Genomic DNA, 19,949 nt, shown 5'->3' with positions numbered 1-19,949 from the left:
TCCCTGGGGAGTTCTTATCAACTGCAGGGATGAGCGATCCCCGAAGGATGTTCATTTTATATATATACCTGTACTGACTTATTTATGCCATTTTACTTTATACGGGATCCCTTTTAAATAAAAGCTGTGTATTGCTCATTGTTAAAATGTTTTCTGCTTTAACTGTTACGCTGTTTACATTCACTTCTTTAGTTTTTTCATGAATATAAAGCCTTCATTTTTGAAATCTCTCTATGGTATGTGTGATATCTGAAAGCTTTTCATTATTTCCTTGTCTAAGAAAGAAGCAATATTTAATAACCATTATCCGTTTTATGGAATAAATGCGAGAAATATTCCCTTGAACTGGCCATTTGGGGGAACATTTTGCGCTGATCATAGATTTTGTAGTATTCTTGAATTGAGAATTGGTGAAGCTTTCAGTCATAAATAAGGAAAATTATGCATTCAACTTTCTGATTCCTTTCTATTTAAAACAGTATGCTTTGTGTATTTAACTAACACCTTGCTTCAACTAACTCTTGCCACGTGGTGATTTTGTCTTGAAGCGATATGCTTCTTCCTACTTCTTTGTCTGATTGAAAAAGGGTTACTTAAACTCTATGTGAAGGTCAATAACTTTTGAATGTTTTTTTCATTTGTCTTTTTCAAGGAACCTTTTTCCTTGCATTGCCATCTGAATATGCCTTGTTACAATTCAGATATATCATATTTGTTTTATTTTTATTTTTCTTTTAAGCCTATTTTTATCTTACACCCTTCAGGGTGCTTTTTTTAAATATTTTAATCTTTTTTTTAATTTTTTTTTATTTTTTTTTTTAATTTTTTATTCTCGATGCTTTGTTTCTTACCATGCCTCCTTCCTGGCCCCCATTTATACCCACGACCCGCCTCCTAACCCCTTGTCTAATTCTTGTATTTACGCAATAGTTCTTCATGACTCCCGCTACCATTATGATTACTTCCAATAAATTAACCACATAAATAGCACTGTTTAAGTTTTGCCTTTCCCCAGATGGATACAGGAATTCCGTTGACGTCCCTCACCGAGGAGACGACTGCTAGCAAACAAGAGCTACCCGATAATATATCTGATCTGAAGGCTATATTGCAGCAAAGAATCGCTAGCATAAAGGACAGATGCACAGACCCCAACATTACCCGGTGTGAGATACGAGACATTATTGAGTGTGAGTTTCAACAGATACATCGATTGGTCCATGAGCGAAAGAGATAGGCTCTCCACTTACTGGAGTTGCAAGAAGCTTTGGCCTCTACCCTTCTTTCTGAATCGTCTAGCTCGTAAGTCCTGCTGGCCTCCTGCAGCTGAGGGCTCAACCCTTGGTGAATGTTAGTCATCGCAGGTGAAGATTCCATATCTATTGGCGATAGATGGCAACACATTGCCCTCCATACATCAATAACTTGAACATTTACCATCATCTCTAAATTTTTATTGTTAGTTTTTGTACTTATTTTGTTCCATATACTTAACCATTGTTATTTTGATCATGTGTTCGTTAAAATTACCAATCTGTCTCGCACGTTATGCAAGCCAGAAGTGGGGATATATTATGCACATCCCAATTTCTAGTATTAAGAGGGTTGCAATTGACCCCTACCAAACAGGAGATATAATTTTATATATACTATTGCTATTAATGAAAATTGGCTTTTCATTATTTAACCCTTATGGTTTCCCTTTTGTTTTTGCACTTAATTAGCACTGATTTCTCCATGTTTACATTGTCTTTCATTTCTCTTGACATTTATATATTATTTTTGCTTATTCAATTCACACTGATTATGCCCACCAAGATATAGCGATGTATCATTCAGGCATACAGTTATTTTGCTTATTCCTTTGCCAGCCTCTGACTCTTGATGGACTAATAATGATGGTGCATGCCTAGAATAAAGACATGGAAAGATCCAAGTTTGTACACCACAAGTACGTCTTCACGATCTATCCAGGCCCAAATGATGTTAGATCCCCTAAGGTTGTGGCAATGATCTTTACACCTTGCAAACTACTGGACCACAAGTCTTGGGTCCATGTGAAAGATATACGTGTTTACTCAGCCGCAGAACCAGATGTTACCAGCCTAACCATCTCAAGACCAGCCACTCCCTTCAGCAGGCCAGTCTGAAAATCCAGCCCTGTTAGATCTTCCAGATCTCCGTCCAGATTCTTCAGCGCTTCCACCGTCTCAACCATGATCGATGAAAGAGACTTTAGAACTGATACTTAACTTGAGATTTCCTGTTGCTGTTTATGGACATTATAGATTCATGTTTTGTCTTATTTTAGTTTAGCAGTAATACTGTCTATATATTGAAAAGGTTTTATTTTTATTTTCCTATTATTTCCTTTATTGTTCTAAATGTTTTTCTAAGAGTTTCCCCGTTATTTCTGTTGATGTAATTTAACTTGAAGTTGATATTCTCCGATACAAGGGTAACATCAAACCCTAATACTGGCTCTGATATCATAATGTAGGTGTAAACCCTGTTAGTATCAACCTGTTATGCAATTGTTTAACTTTGGTGTAGGCTTACTTAGGCTTACTTAAGCTGCATGTCTTTCTGTAGGTTTGACTAAGCTCCAAGTGGGGTAACGGATATATAAAATGCTTCCCATACTTCCAGGTCATTATGCATATGTCAATATCCATGCATGACCTTTGTTAATATAAATTTTCCTAGGATTGACCCTTTTTGCTGGATATGACAACCTCATACTTGTTTAAGGATTCTGAATACCTACAACCTAAAACAGCCTGCAATCTGAGTACTAACCATATATTTGTTGAGCCACCATAACAATGCTTAATCAAAACCACTGTTCCTTCCGAGGACCACTGAAATAGATACATTAGATTATCTCCCCATGTACTATGCAACAGATGCAATAGAAGTCATAGAAAGACCTGAAAGTGTTTATTAGTACGATCCACCTTAAATTGCTATTACCCACATACCTATACTTCATGAGATTTTGCAGATGAACTCATGGATTTGTCCCATTCATAAAACCTCTCTCACTACAGGTTTGAGTTAGCCTTAAGAGGGGTAACATCAAGATTAAGGCCCAAGGGATTGGGTAATATAAAGGGAATTCCATATGCCCAAATAATATATCACCTGAGAATGAAGTTTCCTATCTTGCACCATACCTTCTAACAATTTGTAAGACCAAAACTCCCCCTCTCGTTTGATAGCTTACCACCTTCTGGAATGGATGATGACAAGCTTGACGAGCTTTGTGTCACCCCTCTCCAGAGGGGGTGACAAGTGGGGAATGTATAATTATACTACAGCAAGAAGCCCTCACTGGATGCCCACCGGAAGGGTGGAAGGCCAGATTTAGGACTCAGGCTGTAAAAATACCAGCTAGGTTTAAAAATCTATGACTGGCTGAGCAAGGACTTGCTTTTCCTGCAAGTTAAGAATCTGCAAAAAGCAGGTCTGAACAATGAGTCTTAACACAACCAGGTATAACTTTCTAATTGAATATGGCACCTATAATGAACGAATAATGGGTAAGAGGGATAAAATGTTGTTCTTAAAATGGGGCTTATTTTCCATATTATGGCACACATATCATAAGATGATAGAAAAAGAGGAAGTGAAACTGATATGCTAAAAACAAGATGTTCTGGCAGAAGAAAAAAAAACCACATGTTGACAAAAGAGGAAGTTGCACAATATTTTGCAAGAGCTAGAACAGATAATTTTAGTATTAGGGAACAAGTTGTTTACAAAAACGGAAGCACAGATGGACACCACAGAGGTTGTGCAATATTAAGCAAAAAGTGTCCTGCCATAGACTCCTATTCAGACAAACTACTATAAAAGGGGTGAGATTTAGACAGAGAGTTGGAACATATCCCCAACGCATTTGAAGGAGGGCAGGGCTCTGTCCAATTGAACCCAGAATCTGTCTGATGAATGTACCTGATTAAAGTCTGATGTGCAAATAAACTCTTCATTCCAAATGATGATTTGTGGGCTTAACTTAATGATGAAAGGCTGTAAGTACAAATGCTTTTGCTGCTTCAGGCTATCTTTCACTGCATTGTATAACTTGTAATCTAAATCCAGTTTGTCATAAGGCTGGTATCTTTTTCCTTACACCTAACAATTCTCTTAGTGGCAATTTCTCTTAGAACTTCACAACCCTCTGATTACCCCAGTACTAGTGCTATTTAGAGATGGAGTCAGATTAAGGTCACTTTAGCCTTCTTGAGGGGTTCTAGACCCCCCTAAATTATTTACAGTATTTACCAAGTGCCTGGCAGTTGTTGCAGCTTCTCTTCGCAGACTGGGAGTGCATGTGTTCCCTTATCTCGACGATTGGCTGGTGAAGAGCACCTCCCAGGCAGGAGCTTCACAGTCCATGCGGATGACTATTCAAGTGCTGGAACTACTAGGGTTTGTGATCAATTACCCAAAGTCCCATCTCATCCCTGTTCAAAAATTGGAATTCATAGGGGCTCTGTTGTGCACGGAGACAGCTTGTGCCTATCTTCCCGAGACAAGAGCGGACAACCTTCTGTCTCTGGTCTCCAGGGTTCAAGCGTCCCAACAGATCACAGCTTGGCAGATGTTGAGACTTCTGGGGCACATGGTGTCCACAGTTCATGTAACTCCCATGGCACGTCTACACATGAGATCAGCTCAGTGGACCCTAGCTTCCCAGTGGTATCAAGCTACAGGGGATCTAGAGGATGTGATCCAGCTGTCCACCGACTTTCGGAATTCCCTTCAGTGGTGGACAATTCGATCCAATCTGGTTTTGGGGCGCCCATTCCAAATCCCTCAGCCACAAAAAGTGCTGACGACGGATGCATCCCTCCTAGGGTGGGGAGCACATGTAGATGGGCTTCATACTCAAGGAGCTTGGTCCCTTCGGGAAAAGCGTCTTCAGATCAACCTCCTGGAGTTGCGAGCGATCTGGAACGCCCTAAAGCCTTTCAGAGATCGGCTAGCCAACCAAATTATTCTAATTCAAACAGAAAATCAGGTTGCGATGTACTACCTCAACAAACAAGGGGGTACGGGATCTCGCCCTCTGTGTCAGGAAGCCGTACAGATGTGGCTTTGGGCTCGCCAACACTGAATGTTTCTCCAAACCGTTTATCTGGCCGGCGTAAACAACAGTCTGGCCGACAGGTTGAGCAAGATAATGCAACCTCACGAGTGGTCGCTGATCATGGCTGTAGTCAGAAAGATCTTCCGAGAGTGGGGCACCCCCTCGGTGGATCTTTTTGCCACTCAACTCAATCACAAGGTCCCTCAGTTCTGTTCCAGGCTACAGGCCCATGGCAGGCTAGCGTCGGATGCCTTTCTCCTTCATTGGGGGACAGGCCTTCTGTGCGCGTATCCTCCCATACCTCTGGTGGGGTATGGGGAAGACTTTGCTGAAACTCAAGCAAGACCGAGGGACCATGATTCTGGTAGCGCCGTTTTGGCCCCGTCAGATCTGGTTCCCTCTTCTTCTGGAGTTATCTTCCGAAGAACCGTGGAGATTGGAGTGTTTTCCAACCCTCATTACTCAGAACGAGGGAGCGCTTCTACATCCCAACCTCCAGTCTCTGGCTCTCACGGCCTGGATGTTGAGAGCTTACAATTTGCCTCCTTGGGTCTCTCTGAGGGTGTCTCACGTGTCTTGCTTGCTTCCAGGAAAGATTCCACTAAAAGGTATTACTCCTTTAAATGGAAGAGGTTTGCTATCTGGTGTGACAGCAGGGCCCTAGATCCCTTTTCTTGTCCTACACAGACCTTGCTTGAATACCTTCTGCACCTGTCTGAGTCTGGTCTCAAGACCAACTCTGTAAGAGTTCATCTTAGTGCAATTAGTGCTTGTCATTGTCGTGTAAAAGGTAAGCCTATCTCTGGACAGCCTTTAGTTGTTCGCTTCATGAGAGGTTTGCTTTTGTCAAAGCCCCCTGTCAAACCTCCTATAGTGTCATGGGATCTCAATGTCGTTCTCACCCAGCTGATGAAGCCTCCTTTTGAGCCACTGGATTCCTGCCATCTGAAGTACTTGACCTGGAAGGTCATTTTCTTGGTGGCTGTTACTTCAGCTTGTAGGGTCAGTGAGCTTCAGGCTTTAGTGGTTCATGCACCTTATCTTAAATTTCATCATAACAGAGTAGTCCTCCGCACGCACCCTAAGTTCCTGCCGAAGGTGGTGTCGGAGTTCCATCTGAACCAGTCGATTGTCTTGCCAACATTCTTTCCTCATCCTCATACCCGTCCTGGTGAAAGCAAGCTGCACACTTTGGACTGCAAAAGAGCATTGGCCTTTTACGTGGAGCGGACAAGCCCCCACAGACATTCCGCCCAGTTGTTTATTTCTTTTAATCCCAACAAGAGGGGAGTTGCTGTCGGGGAAACGCACCATATCTAATTGGCTAGCAGATTGCATTTCCTTCACTTATGCCCAAGCTGGGCTGACTTTCGAGGGCCATGTCACGGCTCATAATGTTAGAGCCATGGCTGCGTCAGTGGCTCATCTGAGGTCAGCCACTATTACTACTACTACTACTTAGCATTTCTATAGCGCTGCTAGGGTTACGCAGCGCTGTACAAGTTTAGCATGGGGAAGGACAGTCCCTGCTCAAGAGAGCTTACAATCTAAAGGTTACAAACTATGTAGTCAGTGTAGGTAACTTACAACTTAGGTAGTCAATGTAGGTAGCTTACAATCTAAAGGTTATAAACTATGTAGTCAGTGGAGATGACATGAATGGGGAAGGTGGTTAGGCGCCAAAAGCAAGGGAGAAGAGATGGGCTTTGAGTAAGGACTTGAAGATGGGCAGGGAGGGCGCATGGCGTATGGGCTCGGGAAGTCTGTTCCAGGCATAAGGTGATGCGAGGCAGAAGGGGCGGAGTCTGGAGTTAGCGGTGGTAGAGAAGGGTACAGATAGTAGTGATTTGTCCTGAGAGCAGAGGTTACGGGTTGGAACATACGGGGAGAGGAGGGTAGAGAGGTAAAGGGGGGCTGCAGATTGAGTGCACTTGAAGGTCAATAGGAGAAGCTTGAACTGTATACGGTAGCGGATCGGGAGCCAGTGAAGCGACTTGAGGAGAGGGGTGATATGAGAGTATCGATTCACGCGGTAGATAAGACATGCAGCGGAATTTTGAACAGATTGAACGGGGGATAGATGGCTAAGCGGGAGGCCAGTGAGATGACATTAGGGCGGAGCACTGACACTCAACGAATCAAGGAAGCCCATTGGTTAATCTGTTTTCACTCCCCAACGCAGCCGTCATTCCCATACACTCAAAACCAAACAAAATCGCCACTGCACACTGTCCCCCCGCCCACACTCCCCCTCACCCACCCTCCCGCTGCCGCTCGCTCACCATTCCGCCGCACCCCCCCTCTCCTCTCCCACTCTGCCTGTCGTGGCTCTGATGTCGCTCTGGTGTTGGTGAGCTCTCAAGTCCCCCCGAGCCCCACAAGGCCCCAGGAAACAGCCGAGCACCCCGAATCTTCACCCGCGGCGACCGCCGTTCACCGAGGGTTGAGCCCTCAGCTGCGGGCGGCCAGCAGGACTGCTGGAACCGCGGGGTGACGGCTGGCCTGCCTGGATGTGAGTACACAGTCCTTGGTGAAGGTGGCTTAGCCGGGCGGCTAGCTGAGCACTAGGAACCAAACACCATCTTCACAGGAGATAGCTAGCAGGACGGCTAGCTGATACGAGGAACAAACACAGTCTTCACAGGAGATAGCTAGCAGGACGGCTAGCTGACACGAGGAACAAACACTGTCTTCACAGGATATAGCTAGCAGGACGGCTAGCTGACACGAGGAACAAACACTGTCTTCACAGGAGATAGCTAGCAGGACGGCTAGCTGACACGAGGAACAAACACTGTCTTCACAGGAGATAGCTAGCAGGACGGCTAGCTGACACGAGGAACAAACACTGTCTTCACAGGAGATAGCTAGCAGGACGGCTAGCTGACACGAGGAACAAACACTGTCTTCACAGGAGATAGCTAGCAGGACAGCTAGCTGACACGAAGAACAAACACTGTCTTCACAGGAGATAGCTAGCAGGACAGCTAGCTGACACGAAGAACAAACACAGTCTTCACAGGAGATGGCTTCTGAAACACGAAATGGAAGCACTGGACTCTTTCCGTAGCTCCGTTTAAATCCCCCGCTCGTTCCTTCGCTAGTGCCAGCTGGAACCAATCCCCTTCGCCCAGGCAAACCTAGGGGCCTGGATTGGTTCTCCCGCCCAGCGGGCGGAGTCTCTCTGGGGGTGCGCCAATCCGGCGCACGTAGGCGGAGCTACCTCGCCGGCCCCGCTCCAGCGAGGAGAACGAAGACGCCGGCGCCGCCATCTTGGCCGGCGGTTTTCCTTCTTCGAGGCCGGCGTTTGCTTCCGTGGATCGCCGGCCTCGGGGCAGCCGGCGGCAGTGCCCGATCCCCTAGGCAGACTATCCCCGCCCTCCCGGGTCCCACGGGCGCCCCGGCTCCCGCTCCTGTCCGCGGACCGCCAGGTAAGGGCCCGGAACGGGACACTGCCCATGCAGCAGGACGATTACTACACACGACTGGAACTGGCCCAATCTACTACAATGTAAGCAAGGAGGCCCATTGGTTAATCTCTATTTCCACTCCCCAACACAGCCGTCATTCCCATACACTCAAAACCATGCACACCTAGGAGCTGCTGATCCACATTGTCGTTTTTTTTTTTCTTCTTCCATCTGAAACACATCTAAAGCTGTTTCTACTGGATAAACTGCACCTTAACAAGTAAAGGACAATTTATTTGAAAGCTACCCATCTGTACATATGAATATCATGAAATCTAAATTAAATATCACTAAAACAGCTTTAGAAATTATTCTACCTGGTAGAAACAGCAATTTTAAACTCTGTATTTTCACATCATTTGTCAACAATACAAAGTTTATCCAGGTAAAAGTTTATCCGCAAACGAAACTTTTCCAGAGATAGGAAGGAGGTAGAACTAGAGGACATGAAATGAGACTGAAGGGGGGCAGACTCAAGAAAAATGTCAGGAAGTATTTTTTCATGGAGAGAATGGTGGATGCTTGGAATGCCCTCCCGCGGGAGGTGGTGGAGATGAAAACGGTAACGGAATTCAAACATGCGTGGGATAAACATAAAGGAATCCTGCTCGGAAGAAAGGGATCCCAAGAAGCTTGGTTGGGAGGCGGGGATACTGCTGGACAGACTTATACGGTCTGTGCCCTGACAATGGCAGATACAAATCAAGGTAAGGTAAACACAAAAAGTAGCACACGGGAAATTATCTTGTTGGGCAGACTGGATGGACCGTGATCCCCAGAAGCTTAGCCGAGACTGAGAGGCACAGCCGGTGGTTGGGAGGCTGGGCTAGTGCTGGGCAGACTTATAGTGTCTGTGCCCTGACAATGGCAGATACAAATCAAGGTAAGGTAAACACAAAAAGTAGCACACGGGAAATTATCTTGTTGGGCAGACTGGATGGACCATGCAGGTCTTTTTCTGCCATCATCTACTATGTTACTATGTAAGTGCCCTTGGCTGCATCAGCCCCGCCGTTGCCTGTCAATGTGTGTCAGTGAAAGAGTATGAGGGAGCTCCAGCTGTCTGTAGGTCAGGACAGGACTTTGCTGCTGGACGCCACAAGCAGTGTCTCCTTAGGCTGACAGCAAATAGCAACCCCCCCCCCACACCCCACCAAGCACCTCGGAGGGAAGGAGGAAGGTAGGGGACAGGACTGTGGAACTGGGAAGGGGACCCTGGAACTGGGAGGGGGACTATGCAACTAGGAGGGAGGGAAGGTGACCCTGGAACTGGGAGGGTGGGGACCCTGAAACTCTGAGGGAGGGGGGATCCTGAAACTGGAAGGGGCCCTGGAACTCGGAGGGAGGGGCCCGACACCCACACTCTCTCTCACGGACACACTCGCATCCAGTCTCACTCTCTCTGTCACACACACACACTCGCACATTCACTCTCTCTCACACAATCTCACACACACTCTCTCAAACATACACACTCCGAGGAAAACCTTGCTAGCGCCCGTTTCATTTCTCTCAGAAACGGGCCTTTTCCACTAGTTTCTACATAATTTTATTTTTGAGAATTAACCTATTTGATTTTCTATGCGACTTTTTGCTCTTGGCAATTTGGCTTTATAATAATGCTGGGATACTGCTAATAACAAAAGAAAATTATCCCTTACCCAGTGAGATCAGGGTCTGATAATTCTCCTTCATCACCTCCCTGTAAAGCTCCTTCTGCTCTTCATCTAAATACTCCCACTCCTCCTGGGAGAAAGAGACAGCGATGTCCTCAAACGTCACTCGCATCTGAAATACAAAGCAGAAACTCACTCAGCATCTTCTGCATCCTGTCCATCAGCAGCACCAAAGCTGGTGCTCATTGGGGCAAGGAAAAGTCTGCTGAACATAGAATTTAGGATTACATAACACACGATCCCACAACAGGGTTATATTTCAGAGCACCAGGGAGACATTTCTCTGAGCAAATTGTAGTTACAGTAACTAAAACCCAGTTTCACACAGAACCTGGGCCACAAAATCTCCCAGGGGACAATGTGTCCAAACTCCGGGTCTGCTTGGGACCAGTTTAGGGAAAGCTGCAGCAGTGTTTGTCCCCGACCCCAACTTCCTGTCATTTTGTTACAATCTCCTACCTGAGCATTTTATTCTCTGCTTTTGCAAGACTAGAAATTAATTTAGGGCTCTCTCTGATTGCGAGAGAGGAGCTGATTTACCTCCTGCAGTGCTGGGAACAAAGGAGCAAAAGCTGAAATTTGGAGGAGGAAGTTTCTGGTAACAGTTAACCTGTAAATTAATGGAAGAAAGAAAAGATTGGACTTCCTGCAGTTGTTCTGCACAGATTGATGACATCACAAGAGGGGGCGGAGCTTCCGTTGAGCGCTATCCTTCTTGTGCTGAGCCTGGTTTTTTTTTCTTGGCTCTACTCCTTTTAGTGCTGATTGGTCAGAATGGTTCATGGGGCGGGTAGAGTAGAAGGGTCCGCTCCGCCCCCTACCACGGATAAAAGGGAGAAGAGGTGGAGTTTACTTTCAGCTCCTCTCTTAGAAGTTAGAGCTCAAACTGTTTCTAGAGGCTTTTGTTCCAGGTCGGTAGAGAGCCTGGGTTAGAAATCGTGCTCTCAAGAACAAGAGCAATGGGATGCAATATCTGCTGACCACCTTCTGCCTGTTTATCTGCAGATGGAAAAGCTCTGCAGCCATTCTCCACAACAGCATTTCCAGGGCTTGGTTCCCTTCCTCCCGTTTTTGCTTTATAAACCCCGGGAGTCACAAAGCTCAAATCTCTCCAAGAGGAATAGAATTTGAGAGACTCCGCCTTCTCTTCCCTCCCTTATCAGTACTAGAGGGCGGATCCTTCTATTGTTCCCGCCCCACATATCGTGCTGACTAATGAACACAGGCTTATTCCTCGATGTGAAGCTGCTCCGCTTCTCCGTTGTGACGTCACCAGCCTGCGCGGCCAAGGAGGTTTACTAGGCAGGAGACAAAGTGACGTCTAAATGTTGAACCCAATTGGGGTAGTCTCAGTTTCTCCTTCCCCGCGCCGCCGTCATTGTCATTCACTCAAACAAATAACACACTGATTATAACAAATTACTACTCTACCTATGAAAAGTTATTCCGCTATTATACTTCTTCTGTTTACATCCGTATATTTATTTATTTATTGCATTTGTACCCCACATTTTCCCACCTCGGCTCAATGTGGCTTACAGAGTTTTGTTATGAGGTAGTCATTCCAGGATGTCAGATACAGTAAGTGATGTGGAAATGTTACATAAGGGAAAGGCGAGAAGATGTAGAACAATAGGTATAAAAATTAGACTTTCGTAACTGGGTGGTTAGTGAGGTGATTTAGTAAGGTTGTGGGTTTTCTTTGTATGCCTTGTTGAAGAGATGTGTCTTCAGCGATTTACGAAAGTTGGTTATTTCGTCAATAGTTTTCAAGGTAGTAGGTAATGCACAAGTCAGCATGTTTGAAAATATAAGTGAGATTAAATACAAATGCTACCAACAAAAGATTGCGTTGGAGGCAAAAACACATAGTAAAAAATGGACCGCTAGATGACCGAGGAGTAAAAGGGGCAATCAGGGAAGACAAAGCCGTAGAGGAGAGATTAGATGAATTATTTGCTTCGGACTTTACCGGGGAAGATTTGGGTGGGATACCGGTGCCGGAAATGGTATTCGAAGCTGAAGAGTCTGAGAAACTTAATTAATTCTCTGTAAACCTGGAGGATGTAATGGGACAGTTCTACAAACTGAAGGGTAGCAAATCTCCTGGACCGGATGGTATTCAACCCACAGTACTGATAGAACTGAAAAATGAGCTTGCGGAGCTATTGTTAGAAATATGTAATTTATCCTTAAAATCGAGCATGGTACCAGAAGACTGGAGGGTGGCCAATATAACGCCAATTTTTAAAAAAGGTTCCAGAGGAGATCCGGGAAATTATAGACCAGTGAGTCTGACGTCGGTGACGGGCAAAATGGTAGAGACTATTATTAAGAACAAAATTACACAGCATATTCAAAAGCATAGACTAATGAGACAAAGTCAACATGGATTTAGTGAAGGGAAATCTTGCCTCACCAATCTACTACATTTCTTTGAAGGGGTGAACAAACATGTGGATTAAGGGGAGCTGGTTGACATTGTGTATCTGGATTTTCAGAAGGCGTTTGACAAAGTACCTCATGAAAGACTCCAGAGGAAGTTGGAGAGTCACGGGATAGGAGGTAGTGTTCTATTGTGGATTAAAAACTGGTTAAAAGATAGAAAACAGAGAGTAAGGTTAAACGGTCAGTATTCTCAATGGAGAAGAGTAGTTAGTGGGGTTCCACAGGGGTCTGTGCTAGGACTGCTGCTTTTTAACATATTTATAAATGACCTAGAGATGGGAGTAACTAGTGAGGTAATTAAATTTGCTGATGACACAAAGTAATTCAAAGTCGTTAAATCGTGGGAGGATTGTGAAAAATTACAAGAGGACCTTACGAGACTGGAAGACTGGGCGGCTAAATGGCAGATGACGTTTAATCTAAGCAAGTGCAAAGTGATGCATGTGGGAAAGAGGAACCTAAATTATAGCTACATCATGCAAGGGTCCACGTTAGGAGTCACGGACCAAGAAAGGGATCTAGGTGTCATCGTTGATGATACGTTGAATCCTTCTGCTCAGTGTGCTGCTGCGGCTAAGAAAGCAAATAGAATGTTAGGTATTATTAGGAAAGGAATGGAAAACAAAAATGAGGATGTTATAATGCCTTTGTATCACTCCATGGTGCGACCGCACCTCGAATATTGTGTTCAATTCTGGTCGCCGCATCTCAAAAAAGATATAGTGGAATTAGAAAAGGTGCAGAGGGCGACGAAAATGATAAAGGGGATGGGACGCCTTCCCTATGAGGAAAAGCTAAAGCGGCTTCCTAAACAAAAAGTCCATAGACCGTTATTAAATGGACTGGCGAAAATCCACTATTTCTGGGATAAGAAGTATAAAATGTTTTGTACTTTTTGGGGATCTTGCCAGGTATTTGTGACCTGGATTGGCCACTGTTGGAAACAGGATGCTGGGCTCGATGAACCTTTGGTCTTTCCCAGTATGGCAATACTTATGTATGTACTTATGTAATACAGAGCGACAATGTGGATACAGCAGCTAGCTCGTGTTTGCTTGCTTTGTTTTGAGTGAATAGCAATGACGGCTGTGCAGGGGAGTGGAAAAAGAGATTAACCAAACTGGCTTCCTTGCTTACAACTAGATGGGCTTACTTCCACTCCTGTCTATTAAACCTCCTTTTGAGCGCCTAACATGAGTCGAAAAACCTCAAACCAAGGAGGTTAGATTGAGAACAGGAGACGGTACGAAGCTATCTTTCCCATTATATGGATTGAAGCCAGTAGGCGGAGTTACAAGTACACACAAAACAATAGCAAATGCCGCTATTGAAAGCAATAGTAAAAGATTATTACAAATAATGGAATTCCGATTGCATATGCGTGGTCCATCTGTAAAAAGTCAAAAGACGTTCCAGTTTGATAGGCAGTGCCTCAAAAGGTGGAGGACAAAAGATTTTGCTTTTTTACTTATTTGACAGCTTTTTAATTTACTTGAAAGCGTCTCATATGTAGAAATAAATATCATTATTATTATTTGATACATTTGTATCCCACATTTTCCCACCTTTTTGCAGGCTCAATGTGGCTTATATATATCTGTTAACGGCGTTAGCCGATTCCGGTCTGAACAAATACAAGGTATAACGAATACAAGGTGATGTTTTGGTAGAATGAGGTACACGTATAGTAGGTATAATTGGGGGGGAACTTAGAAAGGGAGAGGAAGAGTCAGGTAATGTTCATTTACGGTCTATGGTTACGTTGTGTCGCAGGTATCCATGTATTTTTATGTTGGGTCGGTGGGGTATGCTCTTCTGAACAGGTCTGTCTTTAGTGCTTTCCGGAAATGTAGGTGGTCAAACGTAGTTTTTACTGCTTTTGGCAGTGCGTTCCATAGTTGTGCGCTTATGTAGGAAAAACTGGTTGCATAGGTGGATTTGTATTTGAGTCCTTTGCTGCTTGGGTAGTGGAGCTTTAGGGTATGATCGTGCAGATTTTGTGGTGTTTCTGGTTGGCAGGTCGATGAGGTCTGTATCCTGGTGTCTCGCCGTAAATAATTTTATGAACAGTCGTGCAGATTTTGAAAGTGATACGTTCTTTGATTGGTAGCCAGTGCAGTTTTTCTCGGAGTGGCTTGGCGCTATCAAAACACATTTTTCCAAATATAAGCCTGGCTGCTATGTTTTGGGCGGTCTGAAGTTTCTTTATGATTTGATCCTTGCATCCCGCTTAGATTCCATTACAGCAGTCTGCGTGGCTTAGTACCATTGACTGTATCAGGTTATGAAAGATTTCCCTCGGGAAGAATGGTTTCACGCATTTGAGTTTCCACATTGAGAGAAACATTTTCTTTATGGTGGATTTCGCTTGGGTCTCTAGTGAGAGGTTTCGGTCGATTGTTACTCCGAGAATTTTCAGGCTGTCTGAGATAGGGAGGGTGTATCCTGGGGTATTAATGTTTGTGAGTTTGTATGTGTTGTATTGGGATGAGATGATGAGACAGTGTGTTTTTTTCTGTGTTGAGTTTTAGTTGGAATGCATTTGCCCATGAGTTCATGATGTTCAAGCTGAATGTGATTTCACTGGTGATTTCTGCCAGATCATGTTTGTAGGGGATGTATAATGTAACATCATCAGCGTAGATAAAAGGGTTAAGGCCTTGGGTGGCTAAGGTCTTGGCTAGTGGAGTCATCATGAGGTTGAAAAGAATCGGTGATAGTGGTGATCCTTGTGGTACTCCTCAATCTGGTTTCCACGGTGACAATGTGTTTGTTTTTGATTTCACTTGATATGTTCTTGTGGTTAGAAAACCCTTGATTCAATTGAGAGTACTACCACCGATTCCGAAGTAATCAAGGAGTCTTAGCAGTATGTTATGGTTAACCATGTCGAACGCACTTGACATGTCAAATTGGAGGAGGAGAATGCTCTTGCCTATTGCTATTTCCTGCTTGAATTTGGTTAGGAGAATAAGTAGTACTGTTTCGGTGCTGTGTAGGGGTCGAAATCTTGATTGTGACTCATGTAGTATAGTGAATTTGTTTATATAGTCATTAAGTTGTTTGGTCACCAGTCCTTCCATTAGTTTGACTACTAATGGGATAGATGCTACTGGGCGGTAGTTGGTAATGTCGTTTGCTTTTTTTTGGTATTGGGGTGAGCAGGATGTTATTATTATTATTATTATTATTAACATTTGTATAGCGCTACCAGATGCACGCAGCGCTGAACATCTTACATAGAGAGACAATCCCAGCTCAATAGAGCTTATAATCTAAAAATACAGACAGACAAGACAATTAAGGGCAAGGGAAGTATTGGGTGAGAAGGAACAAGGGGAGGCAATTGAGTAGAAGTTAGGAGCCAAAAGCAGTGGTGAAAAGGTGGGTTTTCAGCATAGATTTGAAAACAGGTAGAGATGGAGCTAGACGTATAGGCTCAGGAAGTCTATTCCAGGCATAAGGTGCCGCGAGGGAAAAGGAGCAAAGCCTGGAGTTAGCAGTGGAGGAGAAGAGGGACGACATGAGAGATTTGTCCAGTGAGCGGAGTTCACGGGGAGGAATGTAGGGAGAGATGAGAGTGGAGAGGTAATGGGGAGCTGCAGAATGGATGCACTTAAAGGTCAGTAGGAGAAGTTTGAATTGTATGCGGAAGCGGACAGGGAGCTAGTAAAGTGACTTGAGGAGTGGGCTAGTGTGGGTATAACGATTTTGGCGGAAAATAAGTCGTGCCGCAGAATTTTGGACAGATTGGAGAGGAGAGAGATGGCTGAGAGGAAGACCAGTGAGAAGTAAATTGCAATAGTCCAAGCGAGAGGCGACAAGGGTGTGGATAAGGGTTCTGGCAGCGTATTCAGAAAGGAAGGGGCGAATTTTGCTAATATTGTAGATAAAGAAGCAACAGGTTTTGGCGATCTGTTGAATATGGGCAGAGAAGGAGAGAGAGGAATCAAAGATGACTCCAAGGTTATGAGCCGAGGAGACAGGGAGGATGTGAGAGCCATTAACAGAGATAGAGAAAGGGGGAAGAGGGGAGGTGAGTTTAGGGGGGAAAATGAGAAGTTCAGTTTTGGTCATGTTGAGCTTTAGATGGCGTTGAGATATCCAAGCAGCAATGTCGGACAAGCAGGCTGAGATTTTGTCCTGGATCGAGGTTGAGATTTCAGGGGTGGAGATGTAGATCTAAGAGTCATCAGCGTAAAGATGGTACTGGAAGCCATGGGATGAAATCAGGGTACCAAGGGAAGAGGTATAGATGGAGAAAAGGAGGGGTCCAAGGACAGAACCCTGAGGCACACCAACAGAAAGCGGGATGGAAGTTGAAGAGGATCCACCAGAGTGAACACTGAAAGAACGAAGCGAGAGGTAAGAGGAGAACCAGGAAAGAACAGGGCCCTGGAATCCAAGCGAGGACAGCATATCCAGAAATATAGTGTGGTCAACAGTGTCGAAAGCAGCAGATAGGTCAAGAAGGATAAGGATAGAATAGAGACCTCTGGATTTAGCCAGCAGCAGGTCATTAGAGACTTTGGTAAGTGCAGTTTCAGTAGAGTGAAGAGGGCGAAAACCAGATTGGCGCGGGTCAAGAATAGGTTGCGAAGAAAGAAAGTCAAGACAATGGCGGTGAACAACACGTTCAAGTAATTTGGAGAGGAAAGGGAGAAGGGAGATGGGGCGATAGTTGGAGGGACAGGTAGGGTCAAGTGAGGGTTTTTTAAGGAGTGGAGTGACAACAGCATGTTTGAAGGCCATAGGAACAGTTGCAGTGGAGAGCGAAAGATTAAGGATGTGACAGATGACTGGGATGATAGTAGGAGAGATAGTGTTAAGTAGGTAAGTGGGGATGGGATCAGAGGAACAGGTAGTACATTTAGAGGAGGAAAGAAGAAGGGCAGTTTCTTCAATAGACACTTCAGAGAAGGAGGAAAAAGAAGGAGAGGAAGGAGAGTAGGGGGTGAGGACTAAGGGAGAGAGAGGTGGGGAGGGTTTGGATGAAAATTCAAGGTTAATCTTACGGATTTTATTGTGGAAGTGCTCAGCTAGGGTCTGAGGAGAAAGAGATGGGGGAATTGGGGGCGGAGGTACCTTGAGAAGAGAGTTCAGTGTGGCGAAGAGGAGTCGAGGGTTGGAGCCAAGGGAATTTGTCAATTGGGAGAAGTAATCCTGTTTGGCAAGTGAAAGGGCAGACTGTAAGGAGTTAAGCATGAATTTGAAATGAACGAAGTCGGCAAGGGTGCGGGATTTAAGCCAAGAACGTTCAGCAGAGCGGGCACAGGAACGAAAGTAGCGGATTTTAGAGGTCAGCCAAGGCTGGGGTTTAGTACACCTAGTAGGACGGGGCATGGGAGGGGCAAGAGTGTCCAGTGCAGAGGAGAGAATAGTATCATAGGAGGAAACAGCTTCATTGACAAACTTAGACAGAGTGGTGGAAGAGAAAAGGTTAGAAACATAAGAGGATAGAGTAAGGGGGTTAATAGCCTGAAGATTTCTAGATGTGGGGATTGAGATTGGGTGGGATCGAGGAGGAGGGTGCTTAAGTGTGAAGGTTAATAGGTGATGGTCAGAAAAGGGGAGATCTGAGGAACAGAAGCTGGACGGAACACAGTTAGAGGAGAGGATAGGGTCGATACAGTGAGCATTTTGGTGAGTGGGTGCAGAGGAACACAAATGAAGATTGAATGAGGATGCTAAGGCAAGGAATTGGGAAGCAGAAGAATCAGAGGAATCATCAACGTGGATGTTGAAGTCACCAAGAATGAGGGAGGGAGATGAAGGTTCAAGAAAAACAGAGAGCCAGGCATAGGTCAGTGAGGAAAGAAGAAAGGGACTTATCGGGGGGTCGGTAAATGACTGCAACGCGGAGTGGCAGCGGGTTGAATAAGTGGATGGAATGGACTTCAAAAGATGAGAAGGAGTGAGACTGAGGTATGAGAAGGGGTTGAAATCTGCAAGAGAGTGAAAATAGAAACCCGACGCCGTCTCCATGGCCAACCGGGCGAGGAGTGTGGGAATAGAGGTAGCCTCCATGGCATAGGGCAGCGACAGGCAGAGTCGTCAGGTGGGAGCCAGGTTTCAGTTAGGGCGAGGAGTTGGAGAGAATGGGATATGAAGAGGTCATGGGTAAAGGAGAGTTTGTTGCAGAAAGATCGGGCATTCCATAGGACGCATGAGAAGGGGAGGGAAGAGGGGGAGAAGAGGGGAATGGAAATGAGGTTGGAGACATTCCGGAGTGGTCTGTATAGATAGGATGAGGATTGGTATGGGGGACCCGGATTGGGATTGATGTCCCCTGCGGATAGCAGGAGGAGTAAGAGAATACGAAGAAGGGTAGGGGAGGTAGAGCGACGAAGGCGGGATGTGCATAGGAGGAATGGAGATGGGTCAACAGCAGGAAGGAAATGTTGAAAGTTGAGGGCTAAGGAGAAGGAAGGGGAAAGGAGAGAAGGTGAGGTGATGAGGGTAAGGGGAGGGTAAAGTGTAGCAGCAGTGCAAAGTGTTTTGGGTTAAGAAGCAGGTTGGGAAGGGACACCATCAGGAAGAGAGTGTGTATAAGGGCCATGGTCATGCAGAATTGGATTGCTGGAACACTGGAATGTTGGAATGGGTGAAACTGGTACGCTGGGCTACTGGGGGAAGGTGATGAATTAGGAATAGATGTAGTTGGAAGAGGCCAGTAGTGATAATTTGGCTGCAGAGAGGCTATTTATGAAATGTCACTCTAGGGGTGGGTGGGTAGAGGGGAAGGGTGGGAGGGAATAAGCCTAAGAGACAGAGCTGTTGTCTGCAGGCAGACTATCTGTAAAGGTAGAAGAATCTCTAAAAGCTGTTAGTTTTGAGGCTCAAGTTTGCCCTTTTCTTTAGGGAAGATACCCTGCTGAAGCATGAAGTTTAAGTGGGATGTGAGATCTGTTATGAAGCGGTTGGGGGCAGATTGTATTTGGTAGCTGGGGCAGGTATCCAATTGACAGTGGCTGTTGGAGTATTTTTTAATCGCCTGGGGAACTGTGTCGGCGCTGAAAAGAGCAAAATTTGACCATATTCAGTCAGCAGGGTATTCACCCAGGGAAGGGTCTAGACAATTGATGAAGTTTTCTATGTCTGTGTTGTTCTGAGGTAAGATTTTGCGTAGGTTTGCAGTTTTTTCATTTAAATATTTAGCAAGGTTGTCTGCAGATGAGGTGTCAGTGTTGGTTGTGATAACTGGCGTTGTGTCTAGTAATTTGTTCACGAGATGGTATAGTTTCTTTGTGTTTTTGGAGT

General features: G+C 45.0%; 1 protein-coding gene across 1 annotated transcript in view; it reads right to left on the bottom strand.

The window, feature by feature from the left end:
• LOC115463507 (gastrula zinc finger protein XlCGF26.1-like) overlaps positions 1-10,856 on the bottom strand; it is a 169,343-nt gene extending 158,487 nt beyond the window's left edge. Inside the window, exons 1-2 of the mRNA XM_030194087.1 lie at positions 10,782-10,856; positions 10,227-10,353 (exon numbers count right to left, since the gene is read on the bottom strand). Coding sequence (XP_030049947.1) covers positions 10,227-10,353 — 127 coding nt within the window. The 5' untranslated portion in view covers positions 10,782-10,856. The remainder of the gene's footprint in view (positions 1-10,226; positions 10,354-10,781) is intronic.
• Positions 10,857-19,949: the final 9,093 nt, after the last annotated feature.

Source organism: Microcaecilia unicolor, chromosome 1 (assembly GCF_901765095.1).
Source record: "Microcaecilia unicolor chromosome 1, aMicUni1.1, whole genome shotgun sequence".
NCBI lineage: Eukaryota > Metazoa > Chordata > Amphibia > Gymnophiona > Siphonopidae > Microcaecilia > Microcaecilia unicolor.
The sequence above is the reverse complement of the archived record's forward strand: the minus strand, read 5'-3'. Positions and strand labels throughout refer to the sequence as shown.